General features: G+C 49.6%; 8 protein-coding genes and 1 pseudogene across 8 annotated transcripts, besides 41 other annotated features; all 9 read left to right on the forward strand.

Annotated features, from left to right (window-relative positions):
• Positions 1 to 5,879: a sequence feature (heterozygous, Esmeraldo-like haplotype).
• Positions 74 to 96: a microsatellite.
• On the forward strand, positions 204 to 1,658 carry Tc00.1047053510531.10 (hypothetical protein, conserved; the record flags this gene model as incomplete). The annotated part of the gene is made up of 1 exon (XM_807816.1): positions 204 to 1,658. One exon carries the CDS (start codon positions 204 to 206, stop codon positions 1,656 to 1,658), a length of 1,455 nt encoding a protein of 484 aa, XP_812909.1.
• Positions 1,768 to 1,798: a microsatellite.
• Positions 2,009 to 2,152: a sequence feature (T-rich).
• Positions 2,324 to 2,347: a microsatellite.
• Positions 2,532 to 2,579: a microsatellite.
• Positions 2,621 to 2,647: a microsatellite.
• Tc00.1047053510531.20 (hypothetical protein, conserved) lies at positions 2,818 to 4,125 on the forward strand (the record flags this gene model as incomplete). Its single annotated transcript, XM_807817.1, has 1 exon — positions 2,818 to 4,125. The coding sequence occupies one exon, from the start codon at positions 2,818 to 2,820 to the stop codon at positions 4,123 to 4,125; it is 1,308 nt and encodes a 435-aa protein (XP_812910.1).
• Positions 4,156 to 4,179: a microsatellite.
• Positions 4,216 to 4,239: a microsatellite.
• Positions 4,810 to 4,844: a microsatellite.
• Positions 5,011 to 8,151, forward strand: Tc00.1047053510531.30 (hypothetical protein, conserved; the record flags this gene model as incomplete). Its single annotated transcript, XM_807818.1, has 1 exon — positions 5,011 to 8,151. One exon carries the CDS (start codon positions 5,011 to 5,013, stop codon positions 8,149 to 8,151), a length of 3,141 nt encoding a protein of 1,046 aa, XP_812911.1.
• Positions 5,880 to 6,156: a sequence feature (areas merged during assembly that could not be assigned to a particular haplotype. This can correspond to areas where the two haplotypes were merged or to regions with more than two copies in the genome that were merged during assembly.).
• Positions 6,157 to 8,519: a sequence feature (heterozygous, Esmeraldo-like haplotype).
• Positions 8,151 to 8,179: a sequence feature (AT_rich).
• Positions 8,234 to 8,289: a microsatellite.
• Positions 8,505 to 10,340, forward strand: Tc00.1047053510531.40 (hypothetical protein, conserved; the record flags this gene model as incomplete). Its single annotated transcript, XM_807819.1, has 1 exon — positions 8,505 to 10,340. One exon carries the CDS (start codon positions 8,505 to 8,507, stop codon positions 10,338 to 10,340), a length of 1,836 nt encoding a protein of 611 aa, XP_812912.1.
• Positions 8,520 to 9,316: a sequence feature (areas merged during assembly that could not be assigned to a particular haplotype. This can correspond to areas where the two haplotypes were merged or to regions with more than two copies in the genome that were merged during assembly.).
• Positions 9,317 to 10,959: a sequence feature (haploid, Esmeraldo-like haplotype).
• Positions 10,438 to 10,495: a sequence feature (T-rich).
• Positions 10,574 to 10,594: a sequence feature (AT_rich).
• Positions 10,686 to 10,711: a microsatellite.
• Positions 10,782 to 10,828: a microsatellite.
• Positions 10,898 to 10,940: a microsatellite.
• Positions 10,960 to 13,931: a sequence feature (heterozygous, Esmeraldo-like haplotype).
• On the forward strand, positions 11,144 to 13,411 carry Tc00.1047053510531.50 (hypothetical protein, conserved; the record flags this gene model as incomplete). The annotated part of the gene is made up of 1 exon (XM_807820.1): positions 11,144 to 13,411. The coding sequence occupies one exon, from the start codon at positions 11,144 to 11,146 to the stop codon at positions 13,409 to 13,411; it is 2,268 nt and encodes a 755-aa protein (XP_812913.1).
• Positions 12,776 to 12,812: a microsatellite.
• Positions 13,581 to 13,631: a sequence feature (T-rich).
• Positions 13,682 to 13,732: a sequence feature (T-rich).
• Positions 13,826 to 13,845: a microsatellite.
• Positions 13,926 to 13,947: a microsatellite.
• Positions 13,932 to 13,992: a sequence feature (areas merged during assembly that could not be assigned to a particular haplotype. This can correspond to areas where the two haplotypes were merged or to regions with more than two copies in the genome that were merged during assembly.).
• Positions 13,993 to 23,020: part of a sequence feature (heterozygous, Esmeraldo-like haplotype) that runs on past the window's edge.
• Positions 14,498 to 14,526: a microsatellite.
• On the forward strand, positions 14,588 to 14,884 carry Tc00.1047053510531.54 (small nuclear ribonucleoprotein, putative; the record flags this gene model as incomplete). Its single annotated transcript, XM_807824.1, has 1 exon — positions 14,588 to 14,884. One exon carries the CDS (start codon positions 14,588 to 14,590, stop codon positions 14,882 to 14,884), a length of 297 nt encoding a protein of 98 aa, XP_812917.1.
• Positions 15,491 to 15,524: a microsatellite.
• Positions 15,561 to 15,582: a microsatellite.
• Positions 15,742 to 19,005, forward strand: Tc00.1047053510531.60 (hypothetical protein, conserved; the record flags this gene model as incomplete). Its single annotated transcript, XM_807821.1, has 1 exon — positions 15,742 to 19,005. The coding sequence occupies one exon, from the start codon at positions 15,742 to 15,744 to the stop codon at positions 19,003 to 19,005; it is 3,264 nt and encodes a 1,087-aa protein (XP_812914.1).
• Positions 19,708 to 19,731: a microsatellite.
• Positions 19,857 to 20,387, forward strand: Tc00.1047053510531.70 (hypothetical protein, conserved; the record flags this gene model as incomplete). Its single annotated transcript, XM_807822.1, has 1 exon — positions 19,857 to 20,387. One exon carries the CDS (start codon positions 19,857 to 19,859, stop codon positions 20,385 to 20,387), a length of 531 nt encoding a protein of 176 aa, XP_812915.1.
• Positions 20,438 to 20,480: a microsatellite.
• Positions 20,482 to 20,510: a microsatellite.
• Positions 20,610 to 20,669: a sequence feature (T-rich).
• On the forward strand, positions 20,772 to 22,346 carry Tc00.1047053510531.90 (annotated as a pseudogene).
• Positions 22,499 to 22,522: a microsatellite.
• Positions 22,645 to 22,667: a microsatellite.
• Positions 22,690 to 22,715: a microsatellite.
• Positions 22,862 to 22,883: a microsatellite.
• Positions 22,962 to 22,989: a microsatellite.

Genomic DNA, 23,020 nt, shown 5'->3' on the forward strand with positions numbered 1-23,020 from the left:
TTGTCGTCTTTTGTTGGTTGTGGGGGATGTCATGTATTCTGGCTTTTCTTCTTTGTGTTTCCTTTTTTTTTTTCCCCCCCCCCCCCCCCCCCCCCCGTCTGTTTGTCACGCGTACATGTCCGTTGAGGGGGAAAGGGGTGAATTGGTCTCTCTCTCTCTCTGAGCACTCACACTCACACGCCACCATCTTCTGTGAGGAACTCATGAAAAGCACGAACGGAGCGTCTTCCAAGAAGCCTGGGGCAGACACGCAACAGAAAAATAGTCCCGAGAAGCCAAAGAGGGAGGCGAGCGGCAGCCGAAAAGGTCCCTCCCCGCCATTGTCCGTTATTTTTGTGATGTTTCAAATTGTTTTTTGTGTCAGTGGTATTTATGTTTGTTTTGGCCTTTGGTCCATTAAACAGGAGCGCGTCGTAACGAAGCCATACCGTGCGGTAAGGGCGGATGGAGAACATGCCGAAATGGCGAAGCTGTCCACTGTCTTTGTACTTGGACTTGTTCAGGCCATTGCTGGGACGCTCGTTGGGGCTTTGCTGTTGCTTGTAGAAAAAATGTATTCCATGTATGTTGCGCACTCGGCGGGGACGGGATCGGTAGGAAAGATGTCCAAAGCGGGGCGCCTTGCCGCATTCCGCATGACGGCAGTAATGGGGTTTACGAACGCGTTCGGATCCAGTTTGAGCTATGCGGCGATGCGACGTCTGCCGTATCCCGTTGTGCTTGCCACGAAAATGTCAAAGATGGTTCCTGTCATGTTGGTTGGTTTTTTTTGGCACGGCACGCGTTATTCTTTCAGTAAATGTGCAGCTTGCGCCATAACCACAGGTGGTGTATTTTGTTTTTATTTGCTGGGGGAGAAGCATTCTCGGCACGAGGAGACACAGCAGCATGATGGCGCGGCGCTAAGCTCTTGGTTGGGATTTTTACTGCTGTTTTTTAGCCTACTCACGGATGGATTTACGAATTCCACGCAGGATGTACTCGTCAAGCGGCTGGGATGGGGGGGCAATCGGCTTATGTTTTATACCAATCTTGCGACCGGCACGTGGCTGTTGCTCGTGCTCCTTGCATTGGAGGCACTACACCCACTGGCTGTTGTGATCCTCGAGGCGGAGGAGCTGACAAGCACGGCTCTCTCCAGTACCTCGGCGATCGCCTCCGCCCTTTTATCCCTCGACACCGGCCTCCGCTGGTATCTTCGCGAGGTCGCCCCGCTGAAGGATCTCTCGCGCACATGGCACTTCTTCCAACGCTACCCGGAGGCCCTAAAGGATGTTTTGGAGATGAGTTTCCTAAACGCGACCGGGCAGGTTTTTATCTTCCGCGTCATCTCATTTTTTGGTTCCCTGACACTGACCGCCATAACGCTGCTGCGCAAGTCCGGGAGCGTGTTGCTGTCTGTTGTGGTCCACGGCCACCAGGTGGCGATTGGGCAGTGGATAGCACTCCTCGTGGCATTCGCAGGGGTCGTGTGGGAGGCTCTCATGCATGTGCGGAAGGCCCCTTCAGCGCCGCGGTCTTCCCCCGGGGCGGGGAATAAAAAACCCGCGGGGAGTCATGGCGAGGAGGAAAGCGACATGCCTGCACCGGCATCTGCTACGCAGGGGAACACCATACGGAGAAGAGGTCGCGAGAAGAATGCAAAGGCAGAGGCGTGATAGGCAACACACGGGGAGAAGGTAACGCGAGAGGGGCGGTGGCGTAGAAGGATGAGCAATAAATAAATAAAAGGAGAAAAAAAAAGGATCAACAATTTAACGGAAAATCAAAAAAAGAAAAAAAAAAAAAAGAGAAAAAATAATAATAACGAACAGTAAAAAATGAATGGAAAGTGTCAGGCCACAGTTTCGCCGCGCCTCCGCAATGCCTCCACACCCACCAAGGAGTCAACTGTTGTGCGGGTTGATTTTCTGGCCGCCTAAAGTGGTGTGCCTGTTGTGGGCGTGGAGTGCTCTTGCGGTGCCGGCGTGAAGGTATCGACTGTGAATTTAACTGCTTTTGTGGCACCTTCTTTCTTTTTTTTTTTTTCTTTTTTCCTTTTTTTTTTTTTTTTTTTTTTTTTTTTTTTTTTTTGCATGTGTTTCCTTGTTGTTCTTTTTGCTGTCGTATTTGTTTGTTTTTTTTGTTTTTTTGATTCTTTTTTTTTTTTTTTGCTGCTGTTGTTTATTTCATTTCCTCCTCCTTTTCTCTCATTAAAGGCACCATCAGCTACGCTGGTGTATCGTGCCGGTTGCATTGTGTGCTATCAATGGTCGTGCAATTGCCCGTAACTCATTCACCCAATCAGCGCGTCATGCAGGAAGGGGGAGAGGGGCCGTCCGGATTTTTGTTTTTGTTTTTGTTTTTGCCTCTTCGTATGCTCCATTGCCCGCAGAAGGGAGGGGCGAAAAGGAAGAGGCGCACACGCACGTACCATTTCTTTAATTGCTGCAATGTACCGCCGTATTCCACCTGTATTGGTCATTTGGAGCATGGGCATGCTGGCTGCACCATTTGCCGCTGCCATTGCCTTGTGGGGGATGTCTGGTCTGTTCTTTTATTTATTTATTTTTTTTGTTTTTATTTTTTTTTTTTTTTTTCCTGCCTCCTGCGAAGCTGAGCCGGAAGCACACACACACACATATATATATATATATATATATATATAAAGCAAAAAACAAAGATCTCTGTGGGAGAACGGATCGGTTCTTTTGGAAGGAAGGTGCCGCTGCAACGACATAACTTCCCCGCTGTGGGCGTGCCGTTTCCTTTCGGTCTCATTCCTTCCCTGCCGTCTGCTGTTGTTTTTGTTGTTGTCGTCCGCGAAAGGGTTGGGAAATGGTGGGTGCGCCCTCTTCGCTGACGTTTGCGGAGAAGATGCAGCGGTTGTTGCAGCATCGTGCCGAGCGGCAGCCTCTCCCGGAAGGTTACATGCGTTGCCCGCTGAATCCGGTGCATCAGATCCCCATCGCCGCCATTGTGACGCACCTGGAACGAGCACACCAGCAGGACGCATTGGCCCTCTCACCCAGCGCCATGTATGGCAGTGGGACGCACAGACGCCGCAGCGAGTTTCTTGAGAAGCAGTTTCACCGCCACAATAGGGCTGATCACCGACAACCGCAGTCGGGCCGCCACCACCATAAGCGCGGGCGTCATCGCCGTTCAAGGCAGTCGTCGCGCGACTCCAGTAGCTCTTCCGCCTCATCGCAGAACTCGTTGCCGCAGGTCAACAGCCATAGATCGCGACGGCGGTACCGATCCGAGAACCAGGAGTCACACGTCAGAAACAGTGGTCCCCCCGCGGCCAATTACAATGGAGTGGGAGCCACATCTCTACCACCGCATTTGTCAGCTGCTTCTGCACAGTGTGGATCGTATTATCCAGCGGTGGCAGCTGTACCGTCACCCGCCCCTCCGACACGGGCGTTAATGGGGCGGTACTCTATTGGATTCTCTATCGACAAGCGGTCCCTCATGGACTACTTGCTTCAGTTTGGTTCCGTCCTGCGGTGTGATGTCCAGCCACGGAGTGCAACCTTCACGGTGTTGTACGATACATTGGAGGCAGCGTCAAGGTGTTTCACGCAAAGTTACCCATCCGTCATCATCGATGGTGTTGCCGTGGAGTTATGCCCAACGGCAGGTGAAGCAGACGTGGCAGCCGCGCCAGACACGGGAATGGCAGTCTCTGGGGTTTCTCCTGTGGCTCCCATGTATTCAAGAGCGTGTCATGTTACACCACCGTTATCAACCGAATCGACATCACAGCATCCATGCACCGTCTCTTGGGCACAAGACGCACCACCTGTCATCACGGTTGCCGGGAAGCCTGTTGGTGTGGCGATGTTGAGCAATGTTGACGACTGCACCAAAATCAACACCATCCGAGGAAGGAATAGCAAGATTGAACCACCCAAGTGTGTTTTTATCGCCACACTGAAGAAAAGTGAGGACGGGGACAAAAAGAAGGCGGACGAACGACATATTTGGGAGGAGTTTGCGCGCTTTGGTGATGTTTCCAACATTTTATTGGTGGGGCCCCGCGTTGTGGTGGAGTACGCGTCCCATGACGGCGTTGAAAAGATTACTCAAGCCCTGCAGAAAGGCCAAGAGGTCTTCACATGCTGCACTCCTCTGCAATAAATGTGGCCTGGCGGGGAGATAACAAGCGTGTTTTTTTTTTTTTTTTCTTTTTTTATAAGAAAGAAAGAAAGAAGAAGCAGGAAGGGAGGGAAAACAAAAAAAAAAAAAAAAAAATAGAAATGCATTCCTTGCTTATTTAGTTGCATTTTCCATTTTACTCTTTTCTTTTTTCTTTATATATATATATATATTCTCTTTGTGCATGCACACGTACAATATATACGGTAAGTACGGCTACATGGATGAATATTCGGAAGGAGAAGGAAGAGAGAGGAATGGAGCGCGTAAATTCATTGGCAAATAAATGCTTCCTCACTTGCAACGGTTTTACACATATGCGCGTTTCTTTCATTATTGTTTTTATCATCCCCCATCTCATTCCCCACACCTCTTTTGCTTCTATCACTCGCCTATTTTCTTTCTTGTCGGGTTGGGAAGGCGAACTCACACAAACACACAAACATTTATTGTGAGAAGGAAGGAACAAGAAGAAAAAGGTACAGTTTTTTTTTTGTTTTTATTGTTTTTGGCAGCTTGGGCCTTCCGTTGGTAAAGACAACAAGACCGGTAATAAGACGTTGTGCACCCCGCAGTTTACATTGAAAAGGAAGACCCAACGTAAACGTAACTCCATATATCTGCGGTCGGTGCACAACCGGTAAAGAAGCGAGTTAAAAGGAATTATTTTTTTTTTTTTTTTTGTTTCTTCTTCTTTTTTTCAAGGAAAAAAACAAAGGGGAAGGGGGGGGGGAAACGAGAAAAAGAGAAAAAAGAAAGGTGGAAGCAACAAGCCGAAGGTAAAGGAGGAAAACACATTTGCATCACCATTACACGGACACGTCGTTGTACATTACACGAGAGGGTTTGTGTTATTATTTATTTCTCATGCGGGATTCAGTTGATGCCAGTGAAATCAAGGCACTCCTGCAGGAGTTGGAAGGCGTCGTCGGTAGTCCCACCACAACTAAAGAAGAAAATGAAAGGCCCTTTTCTCCAAAAAAGCGGGGTTCAAGCAACGTGGATGTTGCGGTCTCCCGCTACGCTGGTCATCTTGGGCAATCAAAGTTCTCCACGTATGCGAACACAACAAACGACAGTCGACGTGCGGTGGTCCCCCTGTGGGAGCGTCTCCCCCCAGTGAACACAGTGGATATCACTGGAGATGCCTCATGCCCTGTAAAGAGTCCGGTCACGGCTTCCCAAAAGACATTTCTTCGCCCTAAACTCGTTGGAGGTGCGGTGGGCGCTTCACTTCAACGAATGCCATTGGAAGGAAAAGTAAACAACGCGAGCCCACCAAAAAACGATGAACAAGGGCTCCAACAAACAAAGTTGACGTCGCAGAAACAGATACAGGGGGAGGAAAAGGAGCCGCCCACAACGTCATTCTCGAAGGAACCGCTAGCGCAAGGCGAAGGCGAAGGCGAAGACAGAGAAAGAGAAGTGAATTTTTTACCCATCATGTGTGCCAGGTACATAAACCCTGCAGGCATCACCCCTCGCGCCCGTTGGGGACACACGCTGACCCCAATGCAAGGCCAAAAGCTGCTTCTCTTTGGTGGAATGGAAATCGAGGAAGGTGAAACTGCGTCTCTCTTTGAGTATGACACGCACCATATTTCATGGGATCCCGTGTGTGTGTCCGGCGGTGTGACTCCCACGCCTCGAACGAACCACGCGGCATGTGCTTCTGGAGGAAGATGGCTGTACATTAGTGGGGGGACAACAGACCGTGGGACGCGTATCCTTGGCGATCTTTACTGCTACGATATCTTCACCCAGGAGTGGACGTGTCTTTGGGAGTACGGGGGGTCTTCGACTCGGAGCAAGCACGAGCCGACACCTCGTTTTGGTCACTCGATGGTGTCGTGGGAGGATCGTTTGTACATTTTTGGTGGAAAAACGCCAAAGCGGGATCAAGGGGATTCACAAAGTACACAACACGTGACAGTGGCTTCTACGGATGTTTACGTGTTTTCATTGACCAGCCGCAAATGGAAGAGGCGAATCCACGCGGGGAAAACCATGGGGCTGAATGGCGACGGGAAAAACATTTTAAACAACAGAAAACCCGAGGAGACCCCACTACCCGCCGCACCATCTGTGACACAGTTAACGAATGTGTTTTCAGAACGGCCTGCAAATCGTTTCTTTCATGCGGCCTGTGTCCTTGGTGACTGCATGTATATTAATGGAGGAACGGGCGACGGTGGGGTCATTTTGAGCGACACTTGGTTTCTGGATCTTAGAAAACAGCATTGGGTCTTGCTTCACAATGGCAGGACTGCAGACTCCTTTCCTAGGGAAAAACATCATCTCTTTGCATGTGGAGAAGCTTTGTTGGTGGTTGGTGGATGTAGTGCGAGTAGTCACAGTACACGTATCACGCTAAAGTACCATAATTTTGTCGCCGTGTTGCCTTTTGAAGGTAACGACTCGCCATGTTGGATCCCTGTGGCAATGGGAAATGTCTCCATTGTGGCCCCCAATAGGAAATCATTTGGTGCTGCCTTTGCTGGTGGATTTGTACATGTTTTTGGAGGGGTGTCTGGTAGCGAGCCCGCGTCAAACTCAATGGTACGCTTCCTTGCTGCGGATGGATACTTTGAAACAGACTCACGTTCGTGGGCAAAATCGAACGCAGACGCTCTCACCTCCATGATGCGCCACATACGCGAGGCCAGTATCTCTACCATGTTTGACACTTACGCCATACCGCGCAGCTGGGATGGGGAAACAGGAATTGATACGTTGAGTAACCGGCCGTATGGTGTGCATCGTGGTTTCCTGCAGCAACGTGCACCTAAATTTTGGGAGGATCTCAAGCGTTGTCGCATGGAACATGTAAAGCCGGCTGGAACTGGCAGCGCGATGCCCTCGCTTGATTTGACGGATCCCTTAAAAGACGCATTCACACCATCGCCAGTATTTTCAACAACAGGGGGAGTGGCGACAACATCGACGGCGGCGGGTGAAACACATCCGAGTCATGCTGTTGCGTACTTTACGGAGGGCAATTCGAGAATTCAGGGACTTTCGGTATCGTTGTCCGCGGAACAGTTGCAGTGTTTGCTGGATTATATTTACTGGGGAGACGTGCGACACCGCATTCTCTTGGAGCAGGAAGAGGAAGAGTATACGAAGGACGCAAATGTCTCTGGGCAAGGAGACGCCATGCAGGAGGAGGCGAAAGTTTTGCAGGCCTTACGACACGCGGCAGATGTATATGATTTAAATCCACTCATGGATATCTGCGATGCATTGCTCGCACGTAGTCGTAAGAAACTTAAGCAGGCTCATGAACGAAGTACAAGGCAATTACAGGCGGACCTCTTATCCCTTCTAGAGAGTTCCAATTCTGCAACCGCAACGGTTTTGTTTGTTGATCCTCATACCAAACAAAAGAGTGTTTATTCTCTTCATCCATTTATTCTTATGGCCGCGAGCTCGTTCTTTAACGACCTTCTAAGACCTTTGGTGAGTGGAGAAAAAACAACTTTTCAGGTGGGTCCTGTCGCTGCCAAAATGAGAAGCGCTGGTCGTGGCTCTTCTCAGACGCGGCGAGATATTCTGGTGGGACCTGTGTCTGTGCCCTATTTGGCCGTTAAACCGCTCTTGCGTTTTTTATATACTCAAAGGCTCACTGTACCGCGTGAAGCGGTGTTTGCGACCCTGTTGGGGTCCCATTTATTGGACGTTGCGCCGCTTCAGGCGTATTGTGAGTCCATATTGGCGCGGGAGGAAGTGAACTACGACACGGCGGGGCAGTTTTACTCCTTGGGGAGGAAGTACCATGCACCACTCTTGCAGGAAACCGCCCTCCTTACTGCTGTACTGGGGTATGCAGAGGTGTGCCGATCGCCGGCCTACAAGGCGCTGAGTGAAAAGGAGGCTCGCGAAATCGATGCGGTGGCACATGAACTCGGTGCCACATCATGGATTGCCCCACCGCAGGCCGTGAGTGAAGTGAAGCCAGCTGCGGTGTACCAACTCCGATGGAATGCATCATCGCCGTTAAGCAAATGATAAATAAATATATATATATTATATATATGTGCATCCCCATGGTACGAACAGCAGTGCCAACATGAGGGATACTGTCTGTGTGTTTTTTTGTTTGTTTGTTTTTTCTTTTTTTTTTTTCTTTTTTTTTTTTTTTTTTTTGTGATCTCTTTTTTTCCCTCGTTTATTTTGGCTTCGCTGGGAGGTATGGGGAGAGTGGGTGGGAAGGAGAGGAACAAACAGTGGCGAGTGAAGAAAATGGTCTGCAGAGAAGCCCACCATTTGGCTGATTTCGTGTTGCTTTTCTCTTTCCCCCTTTCTTTTCCTGTCTATTTGTGGTGTGGCGAAGAAGCAAAACAAACACACAGAAGCAGAAGATGCAACGAGTCTCGCGTCCGCTGTGGCTCTCCAGCGGCATCAACTCCGGTCGTCTACGACTTGCTGAGCAGTTTGCGACTATGCAAGGATGGCAAGCAGGAGAAGACGTTTCCTTCGATGCATACGTCAAGGAGAAGCGACTGAAGGAACGCTACGAGGCTTTTGATCAGCGGGTGGAGCGAGGATATGCGGCCGCAGCGAAGTTGCATAGGGCTGAGATACAGAATGCAGTGAAAAGGCGGTTAAAATCCACCGGAACGAAGTTTACTGCCGCAACACTGCGGGAAATGAAAGTCGCTCTGGAGGAGCGTATGGCCTGGCTACGTGACGTGTGGACGCAGATTGATGCAGACTACCGCAGTGGCGACACAGCCCGACAGGAGACCGCCGCGCGGGAGATATCGGCTGCTCTGAGAGGAGAACCAAGCGACTACATGCGGTGGGTGTATGACAAGAAGCGAGAGCTTCGATTTGCAGGTCCAATCAAACGTGGTGAAATGCAGGGCGAGCTGCAGAGCGCAGAGTTGCCGGATGTCTCGGACGAGGAGGTGAATCGCTATCATGCCTTGAGGCTGAACATGATGGAGGTGGAGTACAACGTGAAGAGCAAGTATGGTTTGGCAGGTCAGCAGCACTGGGCGGAGCTGCAGGCAGCAAAAGATGATGAGTACGTGAAGAAACTGGATGACGCTGCGGAGGTCTACAAGCAACTTCTCGATCAGAATGCACGCCTAGATGAATCGAGGCGAACAGAGCTGCAAAGAAGTCACGTGGAACGCGTGCATCAGGCCCAGGTGCGGTTTAGGGCCGCTATGGAGATGGAGAAGGAACGGGAGAGGCTAATCGATGCACATAGGGAAATGAAGGAGGAAAGAGACCTGAGAGAAAAGGAACAGCGACGCGCCCTCCTGCAGGAGGCGGCGGAGATGCGAGCAAAGGGTAAAACAAGTGCCGAGGTGTTGACTGCCCTAAAGGAACGGCAGATTGAGGCAGATGCCCAACGGCAGGCGGAGTATGAGTTGAAGGAACGTGAAGACATCTTGCAGCGGAAGTCTCAATTAATAAATATGATAGCGCAGTTCAAACATGACGTGGAGGAGCGTGAAGGCCGAGAGCTGCTGCAACGTCAGAAGCGCACGGCCAATCGACCCACAAATGTCTTTGGGTTTAGTGATGATGACGCCATAGATGGATCAGAGCTGTCCGTCGATAGCACGGGGAATACGGAGTCCGCACCGTTTGCACATTCGACGAAGGAGTCGGCCATCACAGCAACAGACGGCGATAGTAGCCGTAGTAGTCATTCTGTTAGACGTCCCCTGGCACATCCAAATAAAAATGAGTTATGGAAGGCCATCAACGAAGACATGTACGAAGATCCATTCCGCACTGTTCACCAGGCCCGTCTTGATGCGGCGAAGACGTATGACCCCACGTACGCCCGCACCTTCCCCTTGAACCTTGTGTTGGGACGAAAGTACAGCCGACAGGGGGCGGGTGAAATGGCGGCTGGTAACGAGACAGACCGACAGATCCTACAAAAGGGTAATGCCGTGGCGCTGAGCTTTCAGTGGGGAATTGGAAATGGCACTGTACATGACCTGGATGCGGAGGGAAGCACAGATTACTTTATGGATGGCAACTTCCATGTGCGTGACAAAAAAACAGGAGATATCGACTGGCGCTATGAAAAGAAGAAGGGCGGTGTTATACTGAAGGGACCCAAGTTCTACCGCCTCGGTGCGCAGCGCGAGGCGATGGACCCTGGCGAGCATCCAATGGATCCCATGCCGTATACGAAGCTGCCGCGTGAACACAGGTGGCGCAGCAGCTAGACAAGTCCTTTCTTTCTCTCCGTATTTCTTTTTTCCTTTACTTTTTATGCCTTGATGTGGTTACAACAAAAATACGCTGCATCCAATTTGAAGAACATTTCTTTTTGTTTTGTTTTTTTTTCCTTCTTTTCTCTTTTCCTCTTTGCTGCTCTGTTGCCTTGGCGTCTTCACTAGAAAGAGGTACTGTGGGTGTGCACGGAATTAGAGACACAATAGCCACAGTGTTCTTGAAGTATTTAAAAAAAAAAAAATTTCCCTTTTTTTTTGCCTGTTGGAGCTGCCGCCTCTTTGATTGTTTTGTAGTTGCTGTTGCATTAAATTTACTTCTCGTTTTATTGCGCTTAGTTTTTTCTTTTTTTTTTTTTTTTTTTCGGGTTTTGTTTTTAAGGTTAAATTTGAGAAAATAATAGAAACAATCAAAAGAACGAAATCGGAGCTCCCTTTCTTTTTTTTGTTTTTTTTTTTTTTGTTTTTTGTTTGTTTGTTTTGCATCGGCGTGTGCGGGCAATCGAGGGAGTAGAAAAGGAAAAAAGAAGGCGGAGTACACACACACACACATATATATATATATATATATACATACATATTTATATTTATATACTCCAATAAGCCGTACGTGGAAGTAGTGATAAATATTATTACTGAGGCTTGGAGGGAATAAACATTTGCTAAGGGTGGGTGGTGGGTGGTGGTGAAAAGGGAGAGGAAGCGGAAGGGGGGAGGGAAGAGTTTGTTAGGGAGACGGCGGCGGTGTTGGTGGTGGTTGTGAGGAGAGAAGGAAGAGGCTTCACGGAGGCGGAGTTATGCAGAAGGCATACGCAAAGAGAGACTCCGGTGAAATGTTGGTCAATTCGTGGGATACCATGGAGAAGGGAGATTTGGCCACAATGACGCAAGAGCCGGACATCCACCAGAATGACTCCTTTGACGCCGACCTTCCCAACAGCATTTCGCTGCTTAGTCGTAATTTGTTGCTTTTCACTGTACTTAAAACGATTGGGTCGTTTGACTCGGGGGCATTTAGTGCGGCACTTGGAGCAGAGAACGGGATTGCAGAGGAATGGGGTCTGGGCACAGTACGGCAGGGAACGCTTAGCTCCAGTGTCTTTCTTGGCAATATTCTTGGCTGTCCACTGTCAGGCCACATGTTTTCTCATTATAGCGCAAAAAGGGTGTTGGTATGCTCTCTTATTTTGCATACAGCATTTACCTTTTTCTTTGCGACGATAACAAATTACGGTTTTGCCTTGCTTTGTAGGTTTCTCATTGGGATTACCTTATCGTTTGTTATAGTGTATACACCTGTGTGGGTGGATATATTTGCTCCACGTGATCGTCAATCGGTGTGGATGGCTTCACATAATGCTGGAGTGCCACTTGGTATTATGCTTGGCTATACATGTGGTGCCTTTCTGCCATCGTATACCAATATAAATTGGGAATGGGCATTCTATATCAAATGTATATTTACAATACCAGCAATGGCGTATCTTATGCGAGTAGACTCCTTCTCCATTGATCGGCCTCGTAGAAATAGGACCGAGGCGGCACCTACATTTGCTACATCTGCTTTGGCGGACATGAGTGCAACAGAGCGGGTCTTAAATGTTCTTCATTCTAACTTTTTGTTGATATGGAGATCCTGTGTTCCTCTATTTCGGAATAAGGAGTATATGTGTAGTACACTCTCCATGTGTTCCCTGTATTTTGTTGTGACCGGACTGCAGAACTTTTTGACGCAGTATCTTCGTGACGATCCATTTAATGCATCCATGAAAACGATTATGTTAGGGTTTGGCGGTGCGGTTGTGACGGCTCCTGTGCTTGGCGTCATTGCAGGTGGAATTTTGCTGGATCGCATCGGTGGATACCAGAGAAATTTACGACGTGTGACAACATTTATCTGTGCATGGGGCTTTGTGACCGCCTTTTTTAGTGTAATGTGTATCTTTGTCACCAATACGATTACTTTTTTGATTATTATGTCCATTGTGCTCTTTTGCGGTGGCGCCATTATTCCTCCAGGGAGCGGAATGGTGGTGACGTCTGTCCCTGAACATCTTCGTCCCGCAGGCGCCGCTTTCTCGCAGATGATGTATAATCTGTTGGGTAATTTTAGCGGCCCGATGGTGTGCGGGTACGTGGCGCAATGGACCGGGCAACTGCGGTACGGCATCTACACGGTTCTCTGCTGCAGTTCTGTTGGTCTCGTCCCAATGTTGGTGCTACTGTTTAAGGCGTGGTCCACGCCAGACGTGTCAACGCCGTCGCTCCCGCCATTGTTTGCCCGAGGGCGATACCCGCAGCGGACAGCCGTGAGAGATGCCTCGTTGATGGTTGGAGCGAAAGCCCTGGACGGGATGAGAGGTGAATCCCCGCGCATCGGACGCTCAAGTGAGGAGGTCCTGCCGGTCATCGTGGAGACCGCCACAAGAAGCAGAAACAGCAGCAGCAGCAGCAGCAGCAGCAGCATAGCCACCCTAGAAATCACTGTGGCTCCTATCAATTCCATGGCGGTGGTACCGAATTCAGTGATTTATCTGCCAAAGAAATTTTCACGTCCCAAGAAACCCGCAGTCACGCCCTTTGTTGAAGTGAATGACAGTCTCGCCCCATCACACGAGGAACAGGAACAAAAACAGGAGCCAGCCGCCACGTTTACGGAGGATGAGACTCCGGAGATTGTCAATATACTCAGCGGAGAAGAAGTGGCGGTGGCGTTCAGAGGAAGAGGCCCCGGTGAAAATGGAGTGATGAACGGGTATGGTGAGCAGTTGATGCTTCAAAGGGAGGCGCTGGAATGTGTGAACGATGAAGTTGATTTGATGATGGAGACCGACGCTGCGCAGATGATGTCGTTTCCCAATCAGCACAACTTTGGACTTGATATTTTATTCTCATTGCTGAGCAACACATCGCTTCGGCACACGTCGTCACGACGTGGCAGCTCCCACGTGGCGCCGTCGAACACGGAACAGTTAGAAGATGCGGATATGGACAGCGCCACGGGGATGCCCCGCGGCGGGAGTGATCTCAATGCGATGAGTCGAAGTTTAACACCAGAGGTTTAGTGCAGCACGCATCACTGCGGCCGCCCCCAATGAATACGAGGTGAAGCACTGAGCCGAGAGAAGGAGGGTGCAGGTGAGACGCATATGCATAAATACATATAAATTTATGTATATTAATGGGAGAAACACGAAGAAGTGTCTTTTGGCGTTGACTGCATAAACTCCTCTTTTTTTCTTTCTTTCTTTATTGTTGTTTTTGTTGTTGGGTTTGTATTTGTTTGGTGTTGGTCCGTTGGATTCACATGTACCCATGCGTACACGCAAAATCTCTTTTCTTTTCTTTTTCTTTTTTTTTTTTTTGTTGTTGTTGTTTTGTTTTTTGGTGTACGCAGGCTATCTTTTTCTTGTGCCTGATTTTTTCGTGTCTGCCTTCTGTTAACTTTCATTTGCTTTTTTCTTTTCCCTTTTTTTCTTTCCCCCTCCCCCTCCCCCTCATTGCACACTCTTTGTGTTGTTGATTGTATTATTTTTACATGTTTAACCAGAAGTGTTCGTTAAGACGTTACTTCTCGCATTTGTTTGTTTGTTTGTTTGTTGTTTTGGTCTTAAAAAAAAAAAAAAAAAACATATCGTTAGAACGTGAGAGAGAGAGAGAAAGAGAAAAGAAACGGGGAATGGAGGAGATTCATAGGCGTCAAAAATCATAATAATCGTAATAATAAATTTACCCCCCCCACACACACACACACACGCAAACTAATAAGAACATTGGCTGATTAGCCGGAGAGGCAGACAGGGGGAGAGAGAGGGGGGCAACGATAACAGAAACGAGAGATGGAGTTGTGTCTTTTTATGGGCATGAGTGTGTGCTTACGTTGTGACATCCGCCGGGGTCCCGAATACCCGCTCTCCTGCTTTATTGCTGTTGTGTGTATTTTGTCCTTTGCCCTGCCACGATCCTTTTCTTTTTTTTTTTTTTTCTGTGTGTTTCTCTCTCTGTATGTGTTGGCGTTCTGCAAAGGAACCGAGGAGGTGGTGGTGGTGGTGGCTGGGGAATTATTGGGCGTCCCGAAGGAAATCCTTTAAAAAAAAAGGGGGGGTGGGGAAAAGAGAATTAGACATCTTTGCGTAAAAAGGGGTACGTATAGACAGAGAGAGAGAGAGAGGGAGAGAGAAAATAAAAAAAAAAAAAAGAAGGAAGAGAAAAGGAGAAGGAGTGGAATTCTCACGGAAATCATGCCTGCTGCGGAGTCATCCACGCTTATTGGTTTCCTCCAGCAGCTCCGGGGAACACTTGTGGAGATTGAGTTGCTGAACTCTTCCATCGTCTCTGGTGAAATCACATTTGTGGAACCGAGCATGAACACGCACATGCGTCATGTGAAGATCACGGCAAAGGGGAAAAATCCGGTGCAGGCAGAGACGTACGTGGTGCGGGGGAACTCCATCCGCTTCGTGATTCTCCCCGAGGCGATGAACACAGACGACGTGCTGAATAAAGCGACCGCCGCGCAGAAAAAGACGAAGAAATAAGGCGAGGCGAAAGGAAAGGGAGGGAGGGGGGGAGGAATCACATCGCTGTTGGAGATTAAAGAGAGAGAGAGAGAAAAGTTAAGTCGGGGTGATAATTGAGAAGGTGCTGCCGTTGTGTGAGGCAGCGCGCGTTTTATCCCTCTTTTTGTTTGTTTGTTTTTTTTTGTCGTTGTGCCTCATTTGGCCATTTTGTTTGCATCTGAAGGGATCCGATGGCGACGGCGCCGAACGTCTTGCAATGATGGGCTGCGGGGGGCCGGCAAGTACGGTGATCGGTTTTTTTGTTTTTTTTGTTTTTTTTATGACTACTGTCCTCTTGTCCATCTGTCATGTTTGCTTGCCCGTCTTTCTGCCTGTTTTTCTTTTTTTTTGTGTGTGTGTGTGTGTTCTTTCACTGGCAGCGAAAGGGGACGGAATTTCGCGGGCACGAACGAACACTTTAGAAAAAAGAAAAAAAGGGAGGGAAAAGACGGTGCATACATTGCACATACATAAATACATACACACACACACAAGGAAGGAGAGGGGAAGTGTAAGCAGCTTGTCGCTTGGCCACACCCTTCTTTTTCTCATACACAGATAGATTCGATAGATAGACAGTTAGAGGAGAGAGCAAGAAAAAGAGAGAGAGAAAGAGAGATAAGTGGGGTTTGTTTGTATTAAGGCGGGAAGAAGGAATAATAATAATAATAATAATAGGGCGGGAGAGGAGGGACCGTGAGCAGTCTCTCTCTCTCTCTCTCTTTCATCTTCCGTCTTTGTGTGTTTGTGTGTATTGAGTGCGTTTTTCCTTCTTGGTCACCCCGCACCCGTTTGTCTCCTCGCGGTTGTTTTTAACATTTCGTTTTTGTTTTCAAATGGATGCCGCGGCATATCGTCGACTTCAGCACCGCATGGAGTCCCGTGGCCGAGCGGCTAGCAGCCACTCCACGTGTGATGTGTGTGGTTACCACTGCAGCTGCCCACCACATGTGCGGCGCGAAGGCCACGGTGATGATGATCGTCTCCGCGGCGCTATTGGTGACGATCGTCGCCCGACTCGTGGCGCTGCCTCCTCAGTGGCTCCCAACGCGCAAGCGTGGCTGCTGCAGCGAGTGCAAGGCGTGGAAGTAGACATCACCAACGGCGGCATAGATCACCGTCGACATGTATCGTGTTGCTGCTCCTGCTGTATTGGGTACCACCACTTGTTTCACGCACGACACGGCTGCAGCGGTAGTGTTTGTTGGAGAGTGGAGGAACGTGAAAAGGGGGAAAAGGGAGACCCGTTGAAGGAGTCGTGCGCGAGACGCTCGTTTTCGCCAAAGAGCTCGGCAGGCGTATCACATTCACCCATAGTGGCGGCACACACCCACACGAAGACTGTGGAGACTGACTTGGGGGATGCCGCGTTGGCCGGCAACGCGCGGGATGCCCAGCGGGGCCTGACATTCAGGCCTTCTAGGTCTTCTCTTACGCTCTCGTCGTTTATTCGCCTGGCGGAGTCCGTGCCGTTGCATTTGTCGTCTGTGGGTGAAAATAAAAGTCATGAGGGAGGCGGTTGCCAGCCACCCCAGCACAGTACACCGCCGCATGAATACGGAGGCGTGTCGAAGGAGAGCACGGAGGTGCGTCAGCCACTCCGCAGAGGCATGCCCTCCCTTTTGCCTGTTGCTCTGTCAGCAGGACAGACAGCGGCACAGCAGAGTCTGCAGTCAATTCCGCACCCGGTCTCTGTGGCCTCACCGCAAAAGATACCGTCTCCAAAACGACAAGGCACGGAAGATATTTCAGCCGAGACCTCGAAGGTAACTATTGATGCAGCTGCCGCTACGCAACACGCGCACACCACCGGGATTGCACCGATCGTTCATATGAGCGGCTTCTCTCTTGCTAGCCTGCCAAATGTTAGTGTGTCATTTTCCATGCCGCAGCCTAGCAGTTCACATGTAGTAAAATCTCCACCATCTGTCTGTGCGCCAGTAGTTGCACACCAAGTTTCTTTTTTGGAATCATCCGCCTCCCCGCAAACTTCGACGCCAGTTCCAGCGGCCACATCCGTTGTGCAGCCAACGCCGAGCACCTTGTCGGAAGCCGCAGGAGCTGCAATGACTTCGGCAGGGACAGCACAAACTTCGACGCCAGTTCCCGCGGCCACATCCGTTGTGCAGCCAACGCCGAGCACCTTGTCGGAAGCTGCAGGAGCTGCAATGACTTCGGCAGGGACAGCACAAACTTCGACGCCAGTTCCCGCGGCCATATCCGTTGTGCAGCCAACGCCGAACACCTTGTCGGAAGCTGCAGGAGCTGCAATGACTTCGGCAGGGACAGCACAAACTTCCGCGCCAGTTCCCGCGGCCACATCCGTTGTGCAGCCAACGCCGAGCACCTTGTCGGAAGCTGCAGGAGCTGCAATGACTTCGGCAGGGACAGCACAAACTTCGACGCCAGTTCCCGCGGCCACATCCGTTGTGCAGCCAACGCCGAACACCTTGTCGGAAGCTGCAGGAGCTGCAATGACTTCGGCAGGGACAGCACAAACTTCGACGCCAGTTCCCGCGGCCATATCCGTTGTGCAGCCGGCTTTAGCGGCGGGAACTCCTGAACCAACGCCTGCGGATGTTATGAATGCGCTGCGAGAGAAGTTGTTGTTGGAAAATGCCGACGCCTATGTGCGCAACTTGGAGCAGCAGCGGCTGGAGGAAAAGCTTGCTTACGAACAAGAAGAGCAGCGGGCTTCGAAAACCCATGGACAAATATTGGAGCTGTTGGTCCGTCTTCGTCAGGACGACCAGGAAATGCTGGAGGCGATGTATGAAAACATAGTAGAGCCTGTGGAAGCCTCCTTTTCCAGCCCGGCATCTGCCGTACAACGATTGCCTACTCCTCTCCAAAGAAGGATGGAACACACAATAGTGTCACAGCCCAATTTGTCACCGTTTCCGGCGGAAGTGATGACCGCCTACAAGATGGACACGGGGAAAAAGGCGCAGTCGGCTCCACAGCCGAAACCGAAAGCGCCAGCCCAGGCGGAATTACCGCCCCCACTACCACCGCCGCCTTTGGTCTACACCGTGCCACCATCTCCGCGAGTATCAACGGCCACGGCGCCAGCGATACCCCAGTTGAGACACGAGCTGCCAGAAGCACCACCATTTGCGTCCAAGGGAGTACCATGGGGATCGACAGAAGGGACGATGAAGGCATGGGTGGACAAGCACTTTGGATCTTCTTTGGATCCACAGCACCGTGCGCTCTTGCAGCATGTATTGCTTTCGAGAGAGGCGGAGATACGGCGGGTGGCAGCTGCCGAATCCCAATGTAAAAGACTTGAAGCACAAATTCTTGGTGCTAAAAACTCCGTTCCACCATTGGCTGTTGAAGAGACTGCTCGAGCAAACTTGAGTCAGTGGCAACAGGAACGAGATAGAGAGTTAACCCAGGCACTCAGTCTAATTTATGCAAAAGAAGAAGAGCTCATGGCAGTTCGAAAGGCGCAGGAAGAGCAGAAGGCAAAGTTAAATGAACTGACACGGTTACTGCAAACACATTCCGTGCAGTCGGAAGTTCTTGGAGCTCAAGAAGAAAAAGAAGAGCTGCGTCGGTGGAAGATGCGCTGCGACGCTATCGAGCAACAGCACCGATTCAGTGTTCAGCGCCTGGAAGAACTACAGGCGTATATTGAGCAGTTACGAAATGGTGCTCAACAGGCAGTTATGAATGTCGTCTCTTCGAGCGCGGCTGCTCGACCCCTGCCGTCAGACACGAGAGGTGCACAACTGTCTTCTGTGAATGCCTCGCGGCCAACTTGTTGTTTGGAAACGGCTTCACAGCATAGTACTGTCCCCCTTGCTAAGCCGTCATCTGCCCCTCGTTATTTTTCACCACCACGAATGACTGACGGTGCATTTGCGGCGGCGGCGCCACAGCGAGAGAGACCTGCCGCAGACGCATCGAATGCACCCCAACCCTGTTTGGACGCCGCTCCTCCTCCTACTGCCGGTTTGGATCGTGCGGCGGCGTTGAAGCAGCTTCGCGAGGAAATGGATTTGGAGTGTGCTCGATTTGCCAATGAGACACAACTCTGGCACGAGTATCTAAAGCATCAAGAAGAGAGACGGTTACAGCTGCACGGTCGATGAGGGAAGAAAAAGCCTTGGGTATTATTTTTTTCCGCTTCTTTTTTTTTGCCTGGCTCTTGTTTCTTTGACGGCGTCTGCAATGTTGTGTTTTTTTTTTTCTTTGGCGTGAACGGCTTCTTTCAAGGAGCTGATTTGTGTGCACATAGAGCGAGGGAGAAAGAGGAAGGTGGCGAGATGGGAAAGGGTTGTTGTGTATCTTCCATTACCCTGTCAGTCACGGTGGCGTGTCGTTGTAAATGTTTTATTTGACTCTGCCCACTCTCATCTCTGTCCTTTTTTTTTTTTTTTTTCCTGTTTGTACTCCCCTTTAAGTTTGATGAAATAAATACGAGATGATGTGTACATCCCTTTCTTTTCTTCTTTTTCTCTCTGTGTCTGTGTATGACCCTCGCCGATTGTAGTTTTCTTTTGGCTTGCGGTTGTGTTTGCTGGGGGGGGAGAGAGGCGTCGCGGCTCTGTACTGACGCTCGCTTGCTCTCTTTCTCTCTCAGGCACGTGTCATTTACTTCTGTCGGTGTGTCCCACGTCTTTGCTTGCATCTTTTTCTTTATTCTCTACGACACACACCCCGTTTTCCCATGGACCCCAGACGACAGATAACCGATCGGACCGCCGCAGCTCTGGCAGCAGCAGCGGCAGCGGTGTTGGTGGTGGTGGTGGCTGTCTAATCATTGCCGATAAAAACAATAAAGATAAGGCTTATTTTTTTTTTTTTTTTTTTTATTTACCACCGCACACATACACTTTTAAGAGCCTCAGGCGTCTTTAGAAGAGAAAGGGGAAGGCCGCGGTCTTCCACTGTTTTGGTTGTGTTTATTCTTCAACTTTTGTTTGGGCCCTGTCCTGTGCACATGACCCACACGAACACTGCGGTGACGCCTACGGGCAAGAAGACGGATGGGATGTCGGTGGAGGAGGATCTTTCTCGCATTGTGGAGGGGGCGGCGCAGAGGCAAGAGTTGGAGCAGGGTATAACTGCTTTTTTGCGGAGCAATGCGAGGCATAAGGTTGCCGATGTTTTGCTGGCACTTTCTGCCTACACGTTTGGTGGTCTCATGCATGTGCGCGGTCAGGGCACGGCGCTCACAAGTCTTTCCATGTGGACCTCTGGTACCACTTTCCTTCTTAATATGCAGGTACGCAAAGTGTTTGAGATTGAGGATTCGGCAAAACGTCGTCAGGTGGCGGCAGGGATGAGTCTAGAGGAGAAGAACGTATTCCAATTGGAAACGGTGGCGTCGTGGCTGTGGATGCTTTCTTCGATGCAGCAGTTTAAACTTCATAAACGCATGAAATACTGCGGCTATAGCAGTTGGATGGGATTGGGTTGTTGTATGTACTTTACGCTGCGACATACGTACTGCATGATGCTGCTTGAGTAAGTACGCAAAAATAGGGCAACCGTAACAGATAAATATGCGTGGTTGCTTACTGTTGTTGTTGTTGTTGTTGTTGTTTTTGATGTTGCTGTTGTTTTGGTGGTGGTGGTGGTGGTGGTGGTGGTGTTTATTGACGGTGGCACTTGCTTTACCGGAGTGCTCGGTTGAATTGTCTTCCGTCCAACTGGATGGATTCACATGTTTGTTTGTGTGCATAACTTGAAATTTCTTTTTTTTTTTTTTTTTTTTTTTTGCTTCTCTCTTTTGTTTTTTCTCTTTTGTTTTGCCCTGAGTGCAATTCAGAGCCAAAAAAGAGCAGAATACTTTTGCCCGCACGTCCCGACTGTGTCTCGACGTGACTGTCATTTTCGTTGTCCCTCTTGCTGGTGATGGTGGAGGGAGCAAAGAATTCACCCGCTGATGGAACGGAGGGGTGGCGGTTGTATGATGAGAGCGCGGAGAAAATTTGCTCCAGCCGAGAGCAGCAGGTGCTGTTGGAGCTCAAAAAATTTCTCGGCTGGACGCCCTCCGTGACGCTTGACGCCTCCGTTGACGCCTTCCTCCTCCGGTATTTGTCCGCGGTGCATCTCTCCGTCTCGGAGGCGGTGGCGCTGCTGAAGCAACGACGTTCCTACGAGATGAGTCTGCTTTCTCTATATATTACTGCTCCAGTGCTGGAAGCCTTGCGCAGTGGAACGGTTTCTGTCATTGGCCGTGACGTGTTGGGTCGTCCGGTGCTGTACGTCAGGGCCCATCGCTTCATTCAGTTCGGGCTTGACGCCCAAGACATGCAGCGCTTTCTGTCGGTTGTCATGGAGTACATGTTATCGTACTGCACACGGGCGCCATCGTCGCCAATCGCATGGCAGTAGGAATGGCGACACGTTGCATTCGTTACACCAACAGCAGATCATCCTCTTGGTGAATGAAGAGGTCTCATCGTGGCATGCCAGCCAGGCAGCACTTTCAAACGCGCATGCCGTCCGTAGCATCATGAAGAAATATTATCCTCGTTTTATCGGGCTGCTGCTGATCTTTGAGGCCTCATGGGATGTGCGTCAGGGAATTAAAGCTGCCTTTGGTGACAATCCAGGGGAAGAAAAACGTGTGGTGCAGATGGTCACACGGGGGAATATTCAGAAGTATATTGACCGTTCTGTGCTGATCCAGGAGTTGGGCGGCAGCAACACGTCAGTGGAATCGCCCGATAATTTTGCCGATGCCGTTCTTTCTCACTGGTTTAACGTCAGGAGTTATTTGTCTTTGGAAGACGCCAAGACACGACCCTTATGGCAGTTGCCACCGTCCTTTGTAAACATCAACGACTGGAACCAGCACCTGCAACGCCGAGAAATGGCCGCCACATTAAACCCCGATGGGAACGGCTCGCCGCAGGCACAACAGTTCCTTAGCCGCTGTACAAGCAGTCACTTTGATTCTATAACATGTACTTCCCTCCGCCGTTCAACCGTCCTTCGTAGGGGTTTAGACGAAGATGAAGGCTTTTGTTCCGCCCTCTCCGAAGTGGAGGACATGTTTCCCAGTTTTAATAGCCCCCGGCTTACACCTAGAGAAGTCTCATTGGATATGGATGGAAACAATAGTTCAGCAGCGGTGTTACTTCGGGAATTACATAAAGAGCGGGAGCTTCGAATAGCGGCCGAGCAGCAGTTAAGGAAGGTGCGACTTGGCATTACGCTTGATTTGTCAATGGCAACAGAAGTTGAGCGCATACTCACAAATATACACAGGGAACTCAATGTTCTTGTAGGAAATGTTGTCATTCGTGCAAGAGATGCGGCAGCAAACGGCTCTCCTCCAACACTTTTGCAACTTCTTGATTTGACGCTTTTGGCAATAGAAATGGCGGTTCATAAGGCACAACGTGTTCCAGCGATGAAGTTCGCAGTGCCTGTGACTCAAAGTCCAGAGAGCGATTCCCCGTGTTGTTGTGTGATGTAGGCTTTTTATTCAGCAATTTTTATGTGTATGTGAGGCAGAGAGAGAGAGAGAGAGGGGAGAAATATGGAGGTTGAAATCGGCGTAAAGCGCTGCAGAGGGGCGCGACGGAAAGATTATCGATTTGTTTTAGAACATGCAACGCGAAGTAAAAAAATAATAATAATAATAATAATAATTTAAAAATTGTCAAACTCTTTAGGATTTACCACAAAGTGTATTTGTTTGTCTGTGTGTTTATTGCTGTAGAGGTTTTTGAAACGAATGTAGACAATCATACTGATTTGTGCTTGTTGACTACTTTGTTTGTTTGTTTGTTTGTTTTTCCCGGTGGATGGCTTTTATTTTATTGTTGTTGTTGTTGTTGTTGTTTTTTGTCTCCGGTGAATTTTCGATGGGTCGTGACGGAGCCCCCCGGAAGGAGGTGGATAATTTTTTTTTACTTTTTTGTTCCACCGACCCCTTTTTGTTGTTGTTGTTGGACACAACTTACCCCGGGGTTTCCGGGTCGTTGGGTGGAGAGAGAGAGAGAGAGAGAGATGTACAAAGGAGATGCTAATTCGTAAGTAGTGGTGGGCGGAGATAAGTTTTGTTGTTTATGTATGCGGCGTGCGTCTGTTCTCTTTTTTCTTTTTTTTTTTTTTTTCGAGCTGCACTGGCCACTGTTTGTTTTTTGT

The sequence above is a fragment of the Trypanosoma cruzi genome, genomic scaffold (genome assembly GCF_000209065.1).
Source record: "Trypanosoma cruzi strain CL Brener 1047053516775 genomic scaffold, whole genome shotgun sequence".
In the NCBI taxonomy this organism is placed as follows: Eukaryota; Euglenozoa; class Kinetoplastea; order Trypanosomatida; family Trypanosomatidae; genus Trypanosoma; species Trypanosoma cruzi.